The sequence below is a fragment of the Oncorhynchus clarkii genome, chromosome 10 (genome assembly GCF_045791955.1).
Source record: "Oncorhynchus clarkii lewisi isolate Uvic-CL-2024 chromosome 10, UVic_Ocla_1.0, whole genome shotgun sequence".
Taxonomy (NCBI): domain Eukaryota; kingdom Metazoa; phylum Chordata; class Actinopteri; order Salmoniformes; family Salmonidae; genus Oncorhynchus; species Oncorhynchus clarkii.
Window position 1 is genome coordinate 10,590,277 of NC_092156.1, and position 17,891 is coordinate 10,608,167.

The 17,891-nt window shown below is 43.6% G+C and overlaps 1 protein-coding gene across 1 annotated transcript; it reads right to left on the reverse strand.

Annotated features, from left to right (window-relative positions):
* Positions 1-14,004: 14,004 nt before the first annotated feature.
* LOC139418003 (biorientation of chromosomes in cell division 1) lies at positions 14,005-17,430 on the reverse strand. The gene is made up of 4 exons (XM_071167076.1): positions 17,123-17,430; positions 16,802-16,926; positions 16,396-16,595; positions 14,005-16,292 (listed from the first exon to the last, which is right to left on the reverse strand). Exons 1-3 carry the CDS (start codon positions 17,261-17,263, stop codon positions 16,397-16,399), a joined length of 465 nt encoding a protein of 154 aa, XP_071023177.1. The 5' UTR covers positions 17,264-17,430; the 3' UTR covers positions 14,005-16,292; position 16,396.
* Between the last annotated feature and the right edge of the window lie 461 nt (positions 17,431-17,891).

The following is a 17,891-nucleotide window of genomic DNA, read 5'->3' on the forward strand; positions in this document are numbered from 1 at the left end:
AGTAGTTACATTTTCAAACAGTCCATTTGTATTTTCCAAAGGAGCTATACATTTGGGTGAGGTTTCTCTCTCGCCTGAGTAGCCTTGTTTTACTGCCAAAAAAACAATTAAACCATCTAGTGTTCAGCGAAATAACACAATGTCAAATGCAGGTAGCCTAGTCAAATAATTAACATCCAATCACATCAACCGTTACTTTCTCACGGAAATTCCACTAACGGTCCATATGTGTAACGGGTGTCATCGTCGGATAAGGAGGAATCGGACCAAAGCGCAGCAGGACTTTTATTTAACTGAACACTGAAACAAAAACAACAAAGTGCAGGGCGTGACAGTATGTGACAGTATGTAGCCAAACGTAGCTGCTGCTCATGTTGGTATCTGTACGGATGGCACAAAAGCCATGACAAGGAGACATAGTGGAGTGGTAATGCGCGTGCAAGCAGTTGCTCCCAATGCCACTTGGGTACACTGCAGCATCCACTGAGAGGCTCTTGCTGCCAAGGGAATGCCTGACAGCTTGAAAGACGTTTTGGACACTACAGTGAAAATGGTTAACTTTGTTAAAGCAAGGCCCTGAACTCTCGTGTATTTTCTGCACTATGCAATGATATGGACAGCAACCATGTAACGCTTTTACAACATATGCTGGTATGCAAAGTATGCTGGTTATCAAGGGGCAAAGTATGGACAAGTTTTTTTTTAAATTGAAAGACGAGCTTAAAGTTTTCTTTACTGACCATAATTTTCACTTGTCTGACCGCTTGCATGATGACGAGTTTCTCACATGACTGACCTGTCTGGGTGATGTTTTTTCTCACCCGAATGATCTCAATCTAGGATTACAGGGACTCTCCACAACTATATTCAATGTGCGGGACAAAATTGAGGCTATAATTAAGAAGTTTGAGATCTTCTCTGTCTGGACAACACACAGGTCTTTCCATCATTGTATGATTTTTTTGTGTGCAAATTAACTCAAACTTACGGACAATGTCAAATGAGAAATAGCGCCTGAGTGAGTTGGATGCGCAATTACGCAGGTATTTTCCAGAAACAGATGACACAAACAACTGTATTCGTTATCTCTTTCATGCCCTGCCTCCAGTCCAATTACCAATATCTGAACAAAAAAGCCTCATCGAAATTGCAACAAGCGGTTCTGTGAAAATGGAATTTAATCAGGAGCCACAGACAGATTTCTGGATTGGGCTGCGCTTCGCAACCACGTACCAATGTGAGAGTGGATTCTCGGCCCTCACTAGCATGAAAACTAAATATGGGCACAAACTGTGTGTGGAAAATGATTTAAGACACAGACTTTCTCCAATACAACCCAACATTGCAGAGCTATATGTGCATCCTTTCAAGCACACCCTAACCTGTGGTGTTGTTATTCACAATTTTCGATTAACAAATCAGGTTTTATATGTAATATTATTGATTATTATTATATTATTATTTGTGCCCTGGTCCTATAAGAGCTCTTTGACACTTCCCACGAGCCGGGTTGTGACAAAAACTCACACTCATTATTATATTTAATAAATGTATCTATCGTATGGTGTGTGTGTGTGTGTGTGTGTGTGTGTGTGTGTGTGTGTGTGTGTGTGTGTGTGTGTGTGTGCCAGGCTTACAATGATGGCAGAAACAATATTTGAGAGTGCGCTGACCCTGCTGCTAGAAGGGGTACGCAGCTGGAGGTTGAATGTTAGAAGGGTTATGGGATTATAAAAAGTTTGGGAACCACTGGCTTAGCTAATATCATTAGTATTACTCCCAGAGGCCTGGTAGGGAGGGGTGGGGGGGGGATCTGAGTGTTACAAAGCATATATCATCAACGGCTGTGTACTGAGGCCTGGGCATAATGGCATACTACCCCAGTAATAACAGGGTCCTAGAAATGGCCCCAGTGTTTAGTTAGGCTAATATTAATGTATTTACAGAAGGGGAGAAGGGGAGATCGGTAATGGGACCTGATGAGAACCTAGAGTATCTGTCTCTCAGCGAGAGTCTCAGTGCCAGCAGAAGACAAGTTCAGCAACGGCTTTCACCCTCTGTCCAAAGATGTAGTGTATGTCCCTCCATGGCCAAATAAAGTCTAATGTAGGGTGTAGGCAACTATACTGAAAAATATATATAAATGCAACATGTAAAGTGTTGGTCCCATGTTTCATAAGCTTATTTTTGTAAAAATGTTGTGCACAAATCAAATCGAATCAAAGTTTATTCGAATACAACAGGTGTAGACCGTACAGTGAAATGCTTACTAACAGGCTCTAACCAATAGTGCAAAAAAGGTATTAGGGAAACAATAGGTAAGTAAATAAATAAAACAACAGTAAAAAGACAGGCTATATACAGTAGAGAGGCTATAACAGTAGCGAGGCTACATACAGACACCGATTAGTCGGGCTGATTGAGGTAGTATGTACATGTAGATACGGTTAAAGTGACTATGCATATATGATGAACAGAGAGTAGCAGCAGCGTAAAAGAGGGGGTGGTGGATGGTGGGTGGCGGGTGGTGGGACACAATGGGTGGTGGGACACAATGCAGATAGCACTTTTAGCCAATGTGCAGGAGGCACTGGTTGGTTGGGCCAATTGAGGTAGTAATGTACATGAATGTACAGCTTAAGTGACTATGCATATATGATAAACAGACGTATGCACGTATGGTCATTGTGGGGACAACGTCATCGATGCGCTTATTGATGAAGCCAATGACTGATGTGGTGTATTCCTCAATGCCATCAGAGGAATCCCGGAACATGTTCCAGTCTGTGCTGCAAAACAGTCCTGTAGTTTAGCATCTGCACTTTTTTATTGATCCAGTCACTGGTGCTTCCTGCATTAATTTTTAGCTTGTAAGCAGGAATCAGGAGAATATAATTATGGTCAGATTTGCCAAATGGAGGGCGAGGGAGAGCTTTGTATGCGTCTCTGTGTGTGGAGTAAAGGTGGTCCAGAGTTTTTTTCCTCTGGTTGCTCATTTAACATGCTGATAGAAATTTGGTGAAACTGATTTAAGTTTCGCTACATTAAAGTCCCTGGCTACTAGGAGCGCTGCCTCTGGGTGAGTGTTTTCTTGTTTGCTTCTGGCGGAATACAGCTCATTCAATGCTATCTTAGTGCCAGCCTCTGACAGTGGTGGTATGTAAACAGCTACGAAAAATACAGATGAAAACTCTCTAGGTAGATAGTGTGGTCTACAGCTTATCATGAGATATTCTGCCTCAGGCGAGCAACAGCTCGAGATATTAGATATTAGATATTAGATATTGTGTACTAGCTGTTATACATAGTCCGCCACCTCTTGTCTAACAGACGCCGCTGTTCTATCCTGCCGGTGCAGCATATAACCAGCCTGTATGTTGATGGTGTCGTCGTACAGCCACGTCTCCGTGAAGCATAAGATATTGCAGTTTTGAATGTCCCGTTGGTAGTTTAGTCTTCCACGTAGGTCATCCATTTTATTCTCCAGAGATTGCACGTTTACTAGCAGAATGGAAGGAAGTGGGGGCTTTGTTAGATCGCCTACGAATTCTCAGAAGGCAGCCCGCCCTCTGGACCCTTTTTCTCCGCCTCCTCTTCACACAAATCACAGGGATTTGGGCCTGTTCCTGAGAAAGCAGTATATCTTTCGCGTCGGGCTCGCAGGGGGAAAAAAAAGGGAAAAAAGGATTCTGCCAGTCCGTGGTGAGTAATCGCAGTCCTGATGTCAAGAAGTTATTTTTGGTCATAAGAGACGGTAGCGTCAACATTATGTACAAAACAAGTAAAAATATAAGTGACAAACACTGCAAATAAACAAACAAAAAAACACAATCGGTTGGGGGCGTTAAACGTCTGTCTTCTTCTCTGGCGCCATCTTACTCTATTATTCTACAATTTAGAAAATAGTACAATTTTTTTTTTTAAACGAATGAGTAGGTGTGTCCAAACTTTTGACTGGTACTGTAAGCTACGGACAAAAAATACACTATTATCGATGGCAATTTGAATGCGCAGAGATACCTTGACAAGATCCTGAGGCCAGTTGTCGTGTCATTTATCCGCCATCACCTCATGTTTCAGCATGATAATGCACGGCCAAGGATCTGTACACAATTCCTGGAAGCTGAAAATGTTCCAGTTCTTCCAGGACCTGCATACTCACCAGACATGTCATCCACTGAGCATGTTTGGGATGCTCTGGATTGACATATACGACAGCATGTTCCAGTTCCCGCCAATATCCATCAACTTCGCAAAGCCATTGAAGAGGAGTGGGACAACATTCCACAATCAACAGCCTGATCAACTCTATGTGAAGGAGATGTTGCGCTGCATGAGGTAAATGGTGGTCACACCAGATACGGACTGGTTTTCTGATCCACGCCTCTACCTTTCTTCTTTACGGTATCTGTGACCAACAGATGCATATCTGTATTCCAGCCATGTGAAATCCATAGATTAGGGCCTTATGAATGTATTTCAACTGACTGATTTCCTTATATGAACTGTAACTCAGTAAAATCTTTGAAATTGTTGGATGTTGCGTTTTTATATTTTTCTCCCGTGTAGATTCAGCCTCTTGGATGATTTTTTGTCGGAGCGGATGGTGGGGGGGCGGGGGGGTTGCAAGACTTTTGCAAGCTGATTACGAAACTCCAGTTGAACCCAGTTTAATTAATTCCCTCTATAGCACTGGTGCGGAATGTTTAGGCTGTTGAAGATACAGATATTTATTTTATCAACAACATCTCAAGTGTTTACACTCTAAACTGCTCTCCTTAGTGAAAGTGTTCAGTGCCCCAACGGTGCCAGGACCAGAAACGACACTGAAGAACAGTCAAATAGGGGCCTGTCTGCATATCAGGCAGGGGTGTTGGCAGTCAACAGTGAAGGTGACCACAACAAGGACCACATCATTATAGCTATGTGTTGTATCATTTTATGTGGTTGGTTGTTTTGAACATTGAGACAATAGAACCCTACAATAGATGAGTTATGCTGGAAGAACACAATGTTTTGGTTTATCAACCAGAAAAACATTTTAACTGCTAAAGTGAGGAGCCTATATTGACCATGTTGAGGGCTTATTACTATCCTATAATTCTGTTTTTCCAAGATCTCTGCTTGAAATCAGGGGGTTTTGTTTCCAAAATGTTGAAAGAGAGAATATCCCAAAATTCTGGTTTTGCTCGCCCGCAGTCCCCCCCCCCCCCCACACACAATAATATTTATCTTTGTGAATGACATTTTTCCCATGCAGGTAACTGATACAGGCATACTGGGCGCCCTCTGTTGTAAACCAATACTGTTTAGCCTTCTGATCCACCGCATTCAAAGAATAAGACAACGTCTGTGGTCCTCACAACAGTCTAAACCATGCATCTCTTGTGTAATAGCAATACCACCACAAGTAAAACCCATGTAACCACTCTGGAGTCATATCAAACAAAATGACTTCAGGAAAACAGTTGTCATCAATAAAAGTGTCTATTGGTAACTGATGCAAGGTATGGAATAGCTCGTTTTCCTATGCCTACACGCACATCTCCTCGTTAGCTGTGACAACACAATGACACAGGATGAACATTTGTGACACACATTAACTGATAGGTTGTAATTAATTTTACACCCCAAATTACTATATAATCCATGAATTGGTGCCAATTAAGTAGTTGTTGTAAAGTCTAGTGGTGACACAGGGGTTAAGGGGCAGTGTTCTCTGGGTGTTCTACTCTCAGACAGTGGGACTAATGGAGCTGGGCTCTTGTCTCTGGTGGCAGCAGATGCCGACTCTGCAGAGTGAATCTTAACCATCGGAGTTAAGCGACGATAGTCTCAGCCTCCTACGTCAGGGCACATTTTAACAGGCCCCACACCCTGCCAAGAAAAGGAGTAGGCTTCCCAGGAGGGTTGCTGCTGCTGTTAAAATAAACACACTTTAACAGGCTGAGAAAAGACAGAGCACAGGCTGCAGGCCAGGCAGGCCTTCCCTCTGTCACAGTTGCTTGTGGGATGCAGCACACCATGTCCCCGGTGCAGAGAAACAATGTTTTTAGAAAGCTAGGAGCTCTCCTTGATTTATAGTTTGTTTTCTGTATCATGACGTACCCTTCAGGACAGCTACCTGTTTCAAGGCTACGTGTGTGTGTGTGTGTGTGTGTGTGTGTGCGTGCATGTGTGCACACTACAGCAAGGTATTGAACAGGGCATTCACATGCTCTGTGGGGCATACTATTCTAGGTTACCCTGCCGAGGGGGTGAAGGTAATCCCTTTTGGCACCCTTGTAGAAAATAACATTTTCAAGCTCTGACTGTGCTTTGACCCTTACTTGGGCTTTAAATCATTACCCCTCTTCGTGTCAGCCCTCCAGTCATTTGCAAGCACTCTGAAAAAAGAGGCCACTCTGCCAGACAGGGCATTTGCTGAATCTGGCCAAGTACAACACTGGCCTGACTCCAGGTTCTGCCATAGTGCTGGCACCGCAGAGCTGGAGAGGTCTTGGCCCCAAATATTCACACACATACTCCAAAAGCTACCTTCAGAACTCTCTCATTGCTACCATAGCACAGTCAATTTGCTGTGTGTTGTATTTGTCTATATGTATACAAGGAAGTGGGTTATGTTCCCTGGAAGGATATCCTACGTACTGATAGCAGCGCTCAGTGTACGTCCTTTACCCAGCCAGCCAGTGTAAGAGGCAGGTGATACACCTACATATTCCAGTCACTTAAAGGCTCTCCAATATATCCCATTTCGTGTTGCTGCACAGTAGATTGAGTCTGTCCCCTCACCCTGCCCCCTATACTCGTCATCTTTCAGCCTCAACTACCAAATATAAGCTATAGAGAAACTCTCAATGTGATCAACTACAGACACATTGTCATGATGGGTGATGTTGGTTTAATTGTCATGAAAGTGGAGGGACATATTGTCCAATGCCAGTTGAGCTTAGTGTATAGGAGATTTGTCACATGTTTTCCCGCTCCGGCCTCTAGGTCACCAGGCTGCTCGTTATGGCGCACATCTGTCACCATCGTTATGCACACCTGCACGTCATCAGACTTACCTGGACTTCCCTGATTACCTTCCCTATATATATACATATACACTGCTCAAAAAAATAAAGGGAACACTTAAACAACACAATGTAACTCCAAGTCAAATCACACTTCTGTGAAATCAAACTGTCCACTTAGGAAGCCCTGTGCTCTTCACAGATGAAAGCAGGTTCACACTGAGCACATGTGACAGACGTGACAGTCTGGAGACGCCGTGGAGAACGTTCTGCTGCCTGCAACATCCTCCAGCATGACCGGTTTGGCGGTGGGTCAGTCATGGTGTGGGGTGGCATTTCTTTGAGGGGCCGCACAGCCCTCCATGTGCTCGCCAGAGGTAGCCTGACTGCCATTAGGTACCGAGATGAGATCCTCAGACCCCTTGTGAGTCCATATGCTGGTGCGGTTGGCCCTGGGATCCTCCTAATGCAAGACAATGCTAGACCTCATGTGGCTGGAGTGTGTCAGCAGTTCCTGCAAGAGGAAGGCATTGATGCTATGGACTGGCCCGCCCGTTCCCCAGACCTGAATCCAATTGAGCACATCTGGGACATCATGTCTCGCTCCATCCACCAACGCCACGTTGCACCACAGACTGTCCAGGAGTTGGCAGATGCTTTAGTCCAGGTCTGGGAGGAGATCCCTCAGGAGACCATCCGCCACCTCATCAGGAGCATGCCCAGGCGTTGTAGGGAGGTCATACAGGCACGTGGAGGCCACACACACTACTGAGCCTCATTTTGACTTGTTTTAAGGACATTACATCAAAGTTGGATCAGCCTGTAGTGTGGTTTTCCACTTTAATTTTGAGTGTGACTCCAAATACAGACCTCCATGGGTTGATAAATTTGATTTCCATTGATAATTCTTGTGTGATTTTGTTGTCAGCACATTCAACTATGTAAAGAAAAAAGTATTTAATAAGAATATTTCATTCATTCAGTCCCTTTGGTTTCTTCGCCAGGCGTCATTGTTTCTGTTTCATGTCTGTGCTTTGTTCGTGTTTCTTCGTTTGTATTATGTTGTGTTTATTTATTTAAACACTCAGTCCCTGAACTTGCTTCCCGACTCTCAGAGCACATCGTTACAGGATCTCAAGTGTATCAGTCAGCTTAGATGTATCTAATACTAAAGAGTCCCTTTGATCACCAGCTGATTTGTCCCTCCTAAGTAGAGTAAAGAGAGAGTTAATGTTATGGGTAGTTCAGTGAGGGGCAGCAGAAGGGCATATTCAGAGAAAAAATATAAATGTTTTATTGAATTTCTAATGTTTTTTTTGTAAAAAAATGTCCCCCCTTTTTCTCCCCAATTTTGTCATATCCAATTGGTAGTTACAGTCTTGTCCCTTCGCTGCAACTTCCGTACGGACTCGTTAGAGGCGAATGTCAAGAGCCATGCGTCCTCCGAAACGCAACCCAGACAAGCCGCACTGCTTCTTGACACAATGCACGCATAACCCGGAAGTCATGTGTAGGAGGAAACACCGTACACCTGGCGACCGTGTCAGCATGCATGCGCCCGGCCTGCCAAAGGAGTCTCTAGAGCGCAAACGGGCAAGGACATCCCGACACAGCCCGGTATGCAACACAGCCCGGTATCGAACCAGGATCTGTAGTAACACAGCGAGCACTGCGATGCAGTGCCTTAGACCGCTGCACCACTCGGGAGGCCCCGAAATAGTAGATTTAAACATAGTGACTGATGAGGTGGCTATTTCCAAACAGACTGCACATGTGAGTTATCCCTATGTTCATAGCACTGTTGAATGAGCTAGTGTCCATAAATCACTGGAGGGGCTTAATTCTGACCCAGATCCACGTGTAGAAAATGTCATCTCGTGGGTCTGGCGTGTCAAACATGAGAGGCATCCAACTCAAGCGTATGTGCATGAGCCCTTTCCAGTGACATTGTCGTCATAAGGGGCTGACCCCCTACTCCCTGACAGTCACAAGGTGTCCTACCTGTTTTTGTGAATGATTCTCCTGGACCTTATGACAGCACAGTAAGCCCAAGGGCAGCAGGACCATGATGACATCACAGATCACCAGTGGAACAGCGCCACACAGACATGGCAGTCCCTAGTCTCCTCCCCCTGACCCTGGATGATTGGAGGTAGGAGGAGGAGGGGGGGGTGAAGAGGTCTTGTGTGTGGGTGGGTTTACACATAGTGCGCCCCATATTTGGACTGGTGACTGTCCCGCTCTCTTTTATCCTCGCAGAGAGCTTTAAAAACAACCTAACAGAACAGTGTTGATCTCCCACTGAATGACCCGTGACCTGCAAACATAAGCATACACATTGTCTCAAACAAACAATGTTCAAGTGCACTCTTGTACCGCCTGTCCCTCACATGACCGTGTTATGAAAAATGCAAAATGTAAACACGGTTGTTGTCTTGCCTAACTGTCAGAGTTGTAGAATGCAGCATTGTGTGTGTGTGTTCACGCTGTATAAACACAACTCGAGTAGCTGGTTAATGTAGATGGACTAAAGAGAAGAGAAAGGGTAATGCAGGTATAGTACACACATCCCAGAGGCTGCATTTTGATATGGCGCAACTGAGTTGAGGCAGGGACAGTTGCTCTGTATAGCACACCTATACCAGCTATAGTACCAACAATCAATAGATAGTTGGGAGACGTAGTATTTCAATGAACTACGTCCATGTTTTAATGGAAATCATTTGAAACATAACTCTCTAGACACCTACAGTGGCTTGCGAAAGTATTCACCCACCTTGGAATTTTTCCTATTTTGTTGCCTTACAACTTGGAATTAAAATTGATTTTTGGGGTGTTTGTATCATTGGATTTACACAACATGCCTACCACTTTGAAGATGGAAAATATTTTTTCTTATGACCTCCATGCTTCACTGTGGGGATGGTATTCTCAGGGTGATGATATGTTGGGTTTGCGCCAGATATAGCATTTTCCTTGATGGCCAAAAAGCTCAATTTTAGTCTCAATATGATCAGAGTACCTTCCTCCATATGTTTGGGGAGTTTCCCACATGCCTTTTGGCGAACACCAATCTTGTTTGCTTATGTTTTTCTTTAAGCAATGGCTTTTTTTCTGGCCACTCTTCCATAAAGCCCAGCTCTGTGGAGTGTACTGCTTAAAGTGGTGCTATGGACAGATACTCCAATCTCTGCTGTAGAGCTTTGCAGCTCCTTCAGGGTTATCTTTGGTCTTTTTGTTTCCTCTCTGATTAATGCCCCCCTTGCCTGGTCCCTGAATTTTGGTGGGCGGCCCTCTCTTGGCAGGTTTGTTGTGGTGCCATATTCTTTCCATTTTTTAAATGGATTTAATGGTGCTCTGTGGGATGTTCAAAGTTTCAGATCTTTTTTTATAACCAAACCGTGATCTGTACTTCTCCACAAGTTTGTCCCTGACCTGTTTGGAGAGCTCCTTGGTCTTCATGGTGTCGCTTGCTTAGTGGTGTTGCAGACTCTGGGGCCTTTCAGAACAGGTGTATATGTACTGAGATTATGTGACAGATCATGTGACACTTAGATTGCACACAGGTGGACTTTATTTAACTAATTATGTGACTCCTGAAGGTAATTGGTTGCACCAGATCTCATTTAGGGGCTTCATAGCAAAGGGGGTGAATACATATGCATGCACTCACCACTATTCCATTTTATTTATTTTTTGATATTTTTTGAAACAAGTCATTTTTTTTCATTTCACTTCACCAATTTGGACTATTTTGTGTATGTCTATTACATGAAATCCAAATAAACATCCATTTAAATTACAGGTTGTAATGCAACAAAATAGGAAAAACGCCAAGGGGGATGAATACTTTTGCAAGACACTGTAAGTCATGGGACTGTACTGTAGATACCCTGCAGCATCAACAACAACTCATTGGAATGTCCTCATGAATGAGGACTAAAGGTTGTATAATACCACCTGTTCTATTGCTTCAAATTGGGACTAAAGAGAAGGAGGACGTGGGTTGAGAATGGACTCTGTGTGATACTTCTATATAACCTCCTGTTATTGTTGAAGGCACCTGGTTTGTGTTCTGCTGTAATAGGTCAGGAAGGCTCAGACAATGCATGCAGAGAGAGAGTAGAGAAAGGGCTTGTTGTGTCCCCTACTAGAGGACCCTGACCACGTGGGAAAACACCACGGGCCTCACTCTCCACACAACGTCTCCTCCAATCTGCACATTGCCTGACATTGAACGTGTGTTTCAGACTCATGCCAAAAACAAGTGGATAAATCAATGAAATTACACAAGAGCTGACATCTGCAGAGGAATAGCCAAGCTGTGCTGATGTTGCTAGCTTGCTTTCTTCCCTCTCACTATGAATAAGCGGGCCGAATGTACCTCTAATGGCAAAACTCACAATATTTGTAAAGACAATGTAGAATAAATACAATTGTCTAATAAGTACATATGCCTGCTTATAATTCTCACTATGTAATAATGGATGGATCCTAGATGTATTTTGATAGATATATTATAGCCAGTCACTATCCTCTCAGTCCTTATGGAGTGCTTATTTCACAACTAATTACTTCCAAGATATAATTAAAAAATATATGTTCCAAAACTAAAATTTGCGAATAACATTTGCTAACACATTTCATCATACATACAGTATGTCCTCCATTTAAGTTTTAAAAGGGGATTGCTTCCATAGGCAGCCAAGATCACCACGCCACAGCGTTTAATACTCATTACGTCTGTATAGTCCCTGGCTGAAGAAGACTGGAGACTGAGGAGCTTGTGTCTAGTGGTGAAAATGACCTTGCCTAATGCACATCTGGGCAGAGAGGTCCTGGATCGGGCAACCTCAGTGTACCACTCACTATATGTAATGAATCCCCCCACTAACGTGCGAGAAATATGAGGGGTAATTAAATGAACAGATGCACCAAGGCTTTGCAGAGGAATGGGGATTTAATTGTTGTGGCTTGGGCCTCTAAGGGACAACTATGGGTCCAACGTGCAGCTGTGCTCTAATGGGGTTAAGGGGAGGGGGTGAATTTACCCCTACTCTGTCCCATTTCAATAATTACTCTGGTTCAGAAAACCAATGCAATGACAGCTGAGACTTTTGCCCCCAAGATGTGCAGTGAACACAACACACAATTTCACACTATATTACCAGTACCCTCCAAGGACCCTGAACTTAATTGCTGCATATCTGAGGCCAAAAGTGCTGTGTCACTTGGTTTCTTACACAATGCATAGTTCAACCCTGTGTCCTCTCTCATCCGTGAGCGATTTAGTACTGGGCAGAGTTTGCGTTTAGATTTTTTTTTTTACACTTGACGATGATGATAAATAATTGGCTTGCTATGTCCTACAAATATTTGTTTTTCTAAATCATTGAAATGATTGCTATGATTGTGCAATATTCCAAAATTCTAATTAGGGAGTCATAATTACGTCATGATGTGTTGCTCACATACTGACACAAGATAGTGACCAGGAACAGAGCAGCAGCACGACAATGGTCCTCTATGAAAATTTGAACATCTTGGCACTGTTATAATCTTCCCTCGGCACCCCTTAGAGCCTGATTCCTCTCTACGTTTCTTCCTAGCCTTTCAATGGGAGTTTTTCCTAGCCACTGTGCTTCTACATCTGCATTGCTTGCTCTTTGGGAATTTAGGCTGGGATTCTGTATAGCACTTTGTGACATTGGCTGATGTAAAAAGGGACCTTATAAATTTGACTGCTTGAAACCCCACAGCTGACCAGCTATATTAAAATAAAAACATCTCTGCCTGTTGTATTGGTTGCATACTTCGTTATTCTACAGAAACTATACATGATACTTTGTCAGTTTAGCCGGGTCAAGTCAGACTCAAGACCAACAGCTAGAGGAGGATGTCCCTGAACTTGTTAGAATCACTTTGCCCTCTAGTGGGTTTTGTCTTACATTTCAGATACTGCCAAAGCATCTGCTACAGTACAGCCCTGTACACTCTGCTCCTCCATTGTGTGGAAGGAAGACGTCGCTATGCTGCTGTGAGAGTTCTGGACTGGAACACAACTTGACCTTTACTATTCAGAATAATGTGATTGTGTTGAGGCCATCTGGTCATAAATTGGCATTGCTTTTAATTGTATAATGCATGTGTAATAAGTGACCACAATTCAATAAGGGTTCATGGGTATCCCAACCACATACTGTGACCTGTAGAAAAGGTAGTGGAGAGTGGTGTAAATTAAGCCATTTTTTTTTACATTCAGCTTTACTCTGTCAAGATAAATATAGACTGAACAAAAATATAAACACATTATGAAACAATTTCATGCCTAGTCAATCAGAATGAGTTTTTCCCCACAAAAGGGCTTTATTACAGACAGAAATACTCCTCTGTTTCATCAACTGTTCAGCTGGGTGGTCTCGGACGATCCTGCAGGTGAAAAAGCTGGATGTGGAGGTCCTTGGCAGGTGTGGTTGCACCTGGTTTGCGGTTGTGAGGTCAGTTGGACATACTGCCAAATTCTCTAAAACGACGTTGGGAGGTCGGCTTATGCTAGCGAAATTAACATTCAATCATCTGGTAACAGCTCTGGTAGACGTTCCTATAATCAGCATACCAATTGCACGCTCCCTCAAAACATGAGCCATCTGTGGCATTATGTGGTGTGACAAAACTGCACATTTTAGAGTGACCTTTTATTGTCACCAGCACAAGGTGCACCTGTGTAATGATCCTGCTGTTTAATCAGCTTCTTGATATAGCTCACTTGTTCAGTATAGTATTCTTTCTAACAAAGATACCTACATATATTTCAGGATGTTGTGTATCCCTGGAAATATTCAGAATTCATGTAAACATACAGTTTAGAACATTTGGGGAAAAAAAGGTCTCTTGGCACTTACTCCGGGTATGGGGTAAGGTGAGCCACAGGACAGGGTAAGTTAAGCCACCTACCAATGTATGTACTGAATTAAATTGTACCACTAACTTTTTGAAACCATGTCTAACTTTATTTCCCAAACGCAATTCAACACAATCACTTTTTCCCCAAATTTTTGTACATTTTAAGCATATTTTAACAAACACTTAAAAAAAAAACACTTATCATTGGCCAAGCCCTGTTGATAATGCAGAGCACAACACCTGGTAAGAAAACACTTCAATTTGCTCAAACATTATCTAAACTAACCCCAAGGCAAACATTTGGTCTAAATTAGCCCACACAGCTACAAGGATGCACTTTTATGCTAGGTTAGGACATCATACTGAAACTTAGAGACCCCAACTGATGTGTAAAATTATCTACTTTGGTTTAGATTGAAGCATCATGAAACCTCTAGCATATATTAATTTGACTTTTTCCATGTGGTTTCTTCCTTTAGACTCTTTAAATGATTCACTTTTCCTAAATATTTAGTAAAAGTATTAATTTTGTGTATGGTTTCCTAGAAACAAGGGTGGCTCAACTTACCCCCCTTTCCCCTACTGACAAGATAAAGTGAAGACCAGAGACTTCCAGCTCGAGTGCAGTGGAGCCAGGGCATTAAATTCCTCACCCTGGATTCTGATTACTCACACCAGACAGCTGACAACTGTAGCGTTAAAATCAGGACAGGATTGAGTTTCCCCAGATGGAGGAACTGTGGCAAAGCATCTTAATTAGCGTGAGCAGCAGACACTGATGTCAGGGTGGGGGCTGGAGTCACGTAGCCATGCTGCTGGTCTCTGAAAACCTGACACACCACCAGGACCTTTATTCAATTTGTGTAAGTGTGTGTTGTGGGGGGGGGCAACAAATTAGCTGTGCTCAAAGTCCAATGTCTCACTAGTATCCACTTGCCCTAAATTCTTATCGGTCTACTACACACTATTTCCTTACGGAATTCTTTAGACCACTCCTAAAAGCCATTCTGTAGTGTCAGTGTGTGGAGGTCTCTGATTTAAAAAAAAAAAGAGAACAAAGGCCTGCTTGCCAGTTCTCAGTGGTGCAGCACAGCGGGCCTGCTAGTATGCACGTCCTCAGAGGCGAGGTGGTGAATGACAGAAGCAGCTCCATCCAGGCAGCTCTGACAATTCAACCTTTGTCCCAGCCAGGCGGGAACACTCTGCACAGCTCATCCAGAGCCCCTCATCCCCCTCTTTTTACTGGGGGCCTTGGAGCTGCATCTTAGGGCCATGGAGCTAAGCCTCACTCCTACACGGCTGAGGGCAGCGAGAGAAATATAGCATGGATGTGTTGAGACAGCAACCATGCCGTGCTCCCAGGCACTGCCAATCAACTTGCACCCTGCCTGCCCAGGGGAATGCCAACAAGCCTCAGTCAGGGGCAGGCTGTTCTACTCCCTCCGCCCTGGCAGCTAGTTTCATAACCTGGGTTGTACTCCAGATGTTAAGTCTTGAACTGGCAAAAACTGCAGCGCTCCCTTTTATGGACTGTCTCCTCTATGTAACGCAGTACACCTTCCTACCCGGAAGAGATCTCACTGGCTGTGCTCTGGATGGATCCAAACGTGATAATGCTGTGATCATTCTAATCTAATAAAAATATAGGAAATCAGCTGTGTAGTGCGAGGGCAAAAAACAAAACTTGCACCCCTTGGGGTCCTGAGGACAAAGTGTGGGAAACGCTGCTCTAGGCTAACTGAGCAATGTAGCCTTACCGCAGCCCGTACAGCACAGTATTGACACAGTTTAACAAATGACAGGGCAGTGTACACATTTTAACCAAATCATTAATTTATTGGTGAATGACATTTACAATATTCACCAATAAGTGTCAAACTGAGGGACAAAATCTGTAAGCCAACATTACAAAGGCTACTGCCTGCTCTTAAAAAAAAAAAGTTACCAGTCTCTTTAATTCAATAACCACAAACAAAATTCCATGTCCTATACCTGGGGTACTCAACTCTTAGCCAACGAGGTCCATTGCCTGCAGGTTTTCTTCTACCTGATAATGAATCCACACAACCTGGTGTCTCAGGTCAAAATCAATGAATGAAAAAATGCAGTGGAACTGGCTTCGAGGTCCAGAGTTGAGTTTGAGGGTGCTATACCAGTGTCATTTGCACAATTCCCCTTTGACTTGTTATGGGCATTATTTGGTAGCTGTTAGCAATGACAGCTAACATGCACGGCTTGGTTTCTCCACATGAAGAAAGACTAAGAGTTGTGCAAACCTCTTGCTCCATGATTACTAGACAGTAGGTCCTTGTCCATCCAGCCTGACGGAGAGCTAAAAAATATCTACCTTCAGCAGAAAACGTTTCTCTGTACCTGAAGTAAAAGGAGAGAAGACAAACTGTGAAACTTTGAGATTATAGTTCAATGCCTATAGATGTGCCCATGATGTTTATGTTAAGGTGTTAGACGCACTGACCTCATGGCGTTTTGGGTCCAGTGTGGCTTGGAGCTTCTTGTTGCTCAGTCTCTGATTGAGTGTTGGATGGACCCTCCTCCTTCTCAGCAGACAGGAAGTCATGAATGGCATCCTCAATGTGGGGCCTGAAAGTGTGGTTCAATTTGGGATCCACCACCTGGGTGATGATTCTGTCCACTCCAGACTCCAGCATGCCTGACCTGACACACAGCAGAGACACTACAGATGACTAATGACTGTGGCATAAGTAGCAACAACTGATAACACCTACCTCAGTCCAGACTGGGGACATGAGCTTAGCCATCCAAAGTGCAGATTTCACTATCCTCTGTAATATGTACTGTCAGCAACGCATTTGACACTTACAGGCAGAATTATGAGTATATGAAGTATTGTAGCTACTTACTGCACGACGCTTTGTCTTAGCCCATTTCGCACTTGATTTTTGTTGATTGATGGGTTCCATTCTTGAGTGCTCAAATGAGTGGATACAAAGTTGTCAACTTTTTGTCGCAGATTCTGGTAGGCAGGCTGACGGCAATGACATAAGTACACCGGCATTGATCAATAGCTGAAACCATTTTCCAGCACAACTGGCTAGCTAACGTTAGCTAGCTATGCTAAAAACAACATGGTTGGACACAAAGCGTAAACGTGCTATCTAACTGAGTAAAATAAATGTTGACAGCCAGTTAGTCAGGAAAAAGTTGAAAGCTATATATAGTACCTTTGTATCCACATCTGCCAGGCAATCTCTGCGGAACTCGTCGAACAAGCCTCGGTTCTTGAGATGTTCCACGATGAGACCGATTAGCTGAGGATCTCCGGGAGGAAGATTCACCGCGTTACCGCTGGCACCCTCCGCCATACCGATGTTTGTTTAATTTCAGCGTTGTTCATAAACCAGTGGAACACTATCGATATAATTTGAGGAAACGACACAAAAGAACTGCTCGTGGGTCTAAAACTACAAACTAGCTAGTTATGTGAAAGAATGATTTGGAAGTGTACACAAGTACCAAAATGCTTTGCAATACGGAAGTTGCTTCTTGGCAAGTTACTACTGCGCAAGGTCTTTCATCTTGATAGGCCCTGGTCATTCCGAATTCTGCATTGGCCGTGCAGCATTTACGGTGATATGGACTCTGCAGAAGTCAGGGCATTCATATGTATTTAGTTTCGCCGAGCAGCGCTGTTGTGAAGGAAGTTGTCAATTAGGTGAGTTTGTGTTATACATGACCTCCCGCCCTCACCGACCGTCAAACAATCGTGTCAATGCGGAGCTATACGGAGCACTCCGCATTGTTAAAACATTTGAGAGGCGCACTGGGATGCGGTACAGAGTTCAATTTGGCCTCTGCGTGCCTCAGGAGGCTTCTCTATTGCGCCACACCGCGCCTCAGACCACATTTTCCGATCAAGAATAAAATGGCTCTTAGCTTTTGTTTACAGAGAGGAAACTCTTTGGTTAGACACAGTTCAACCTTAAAAAAAAT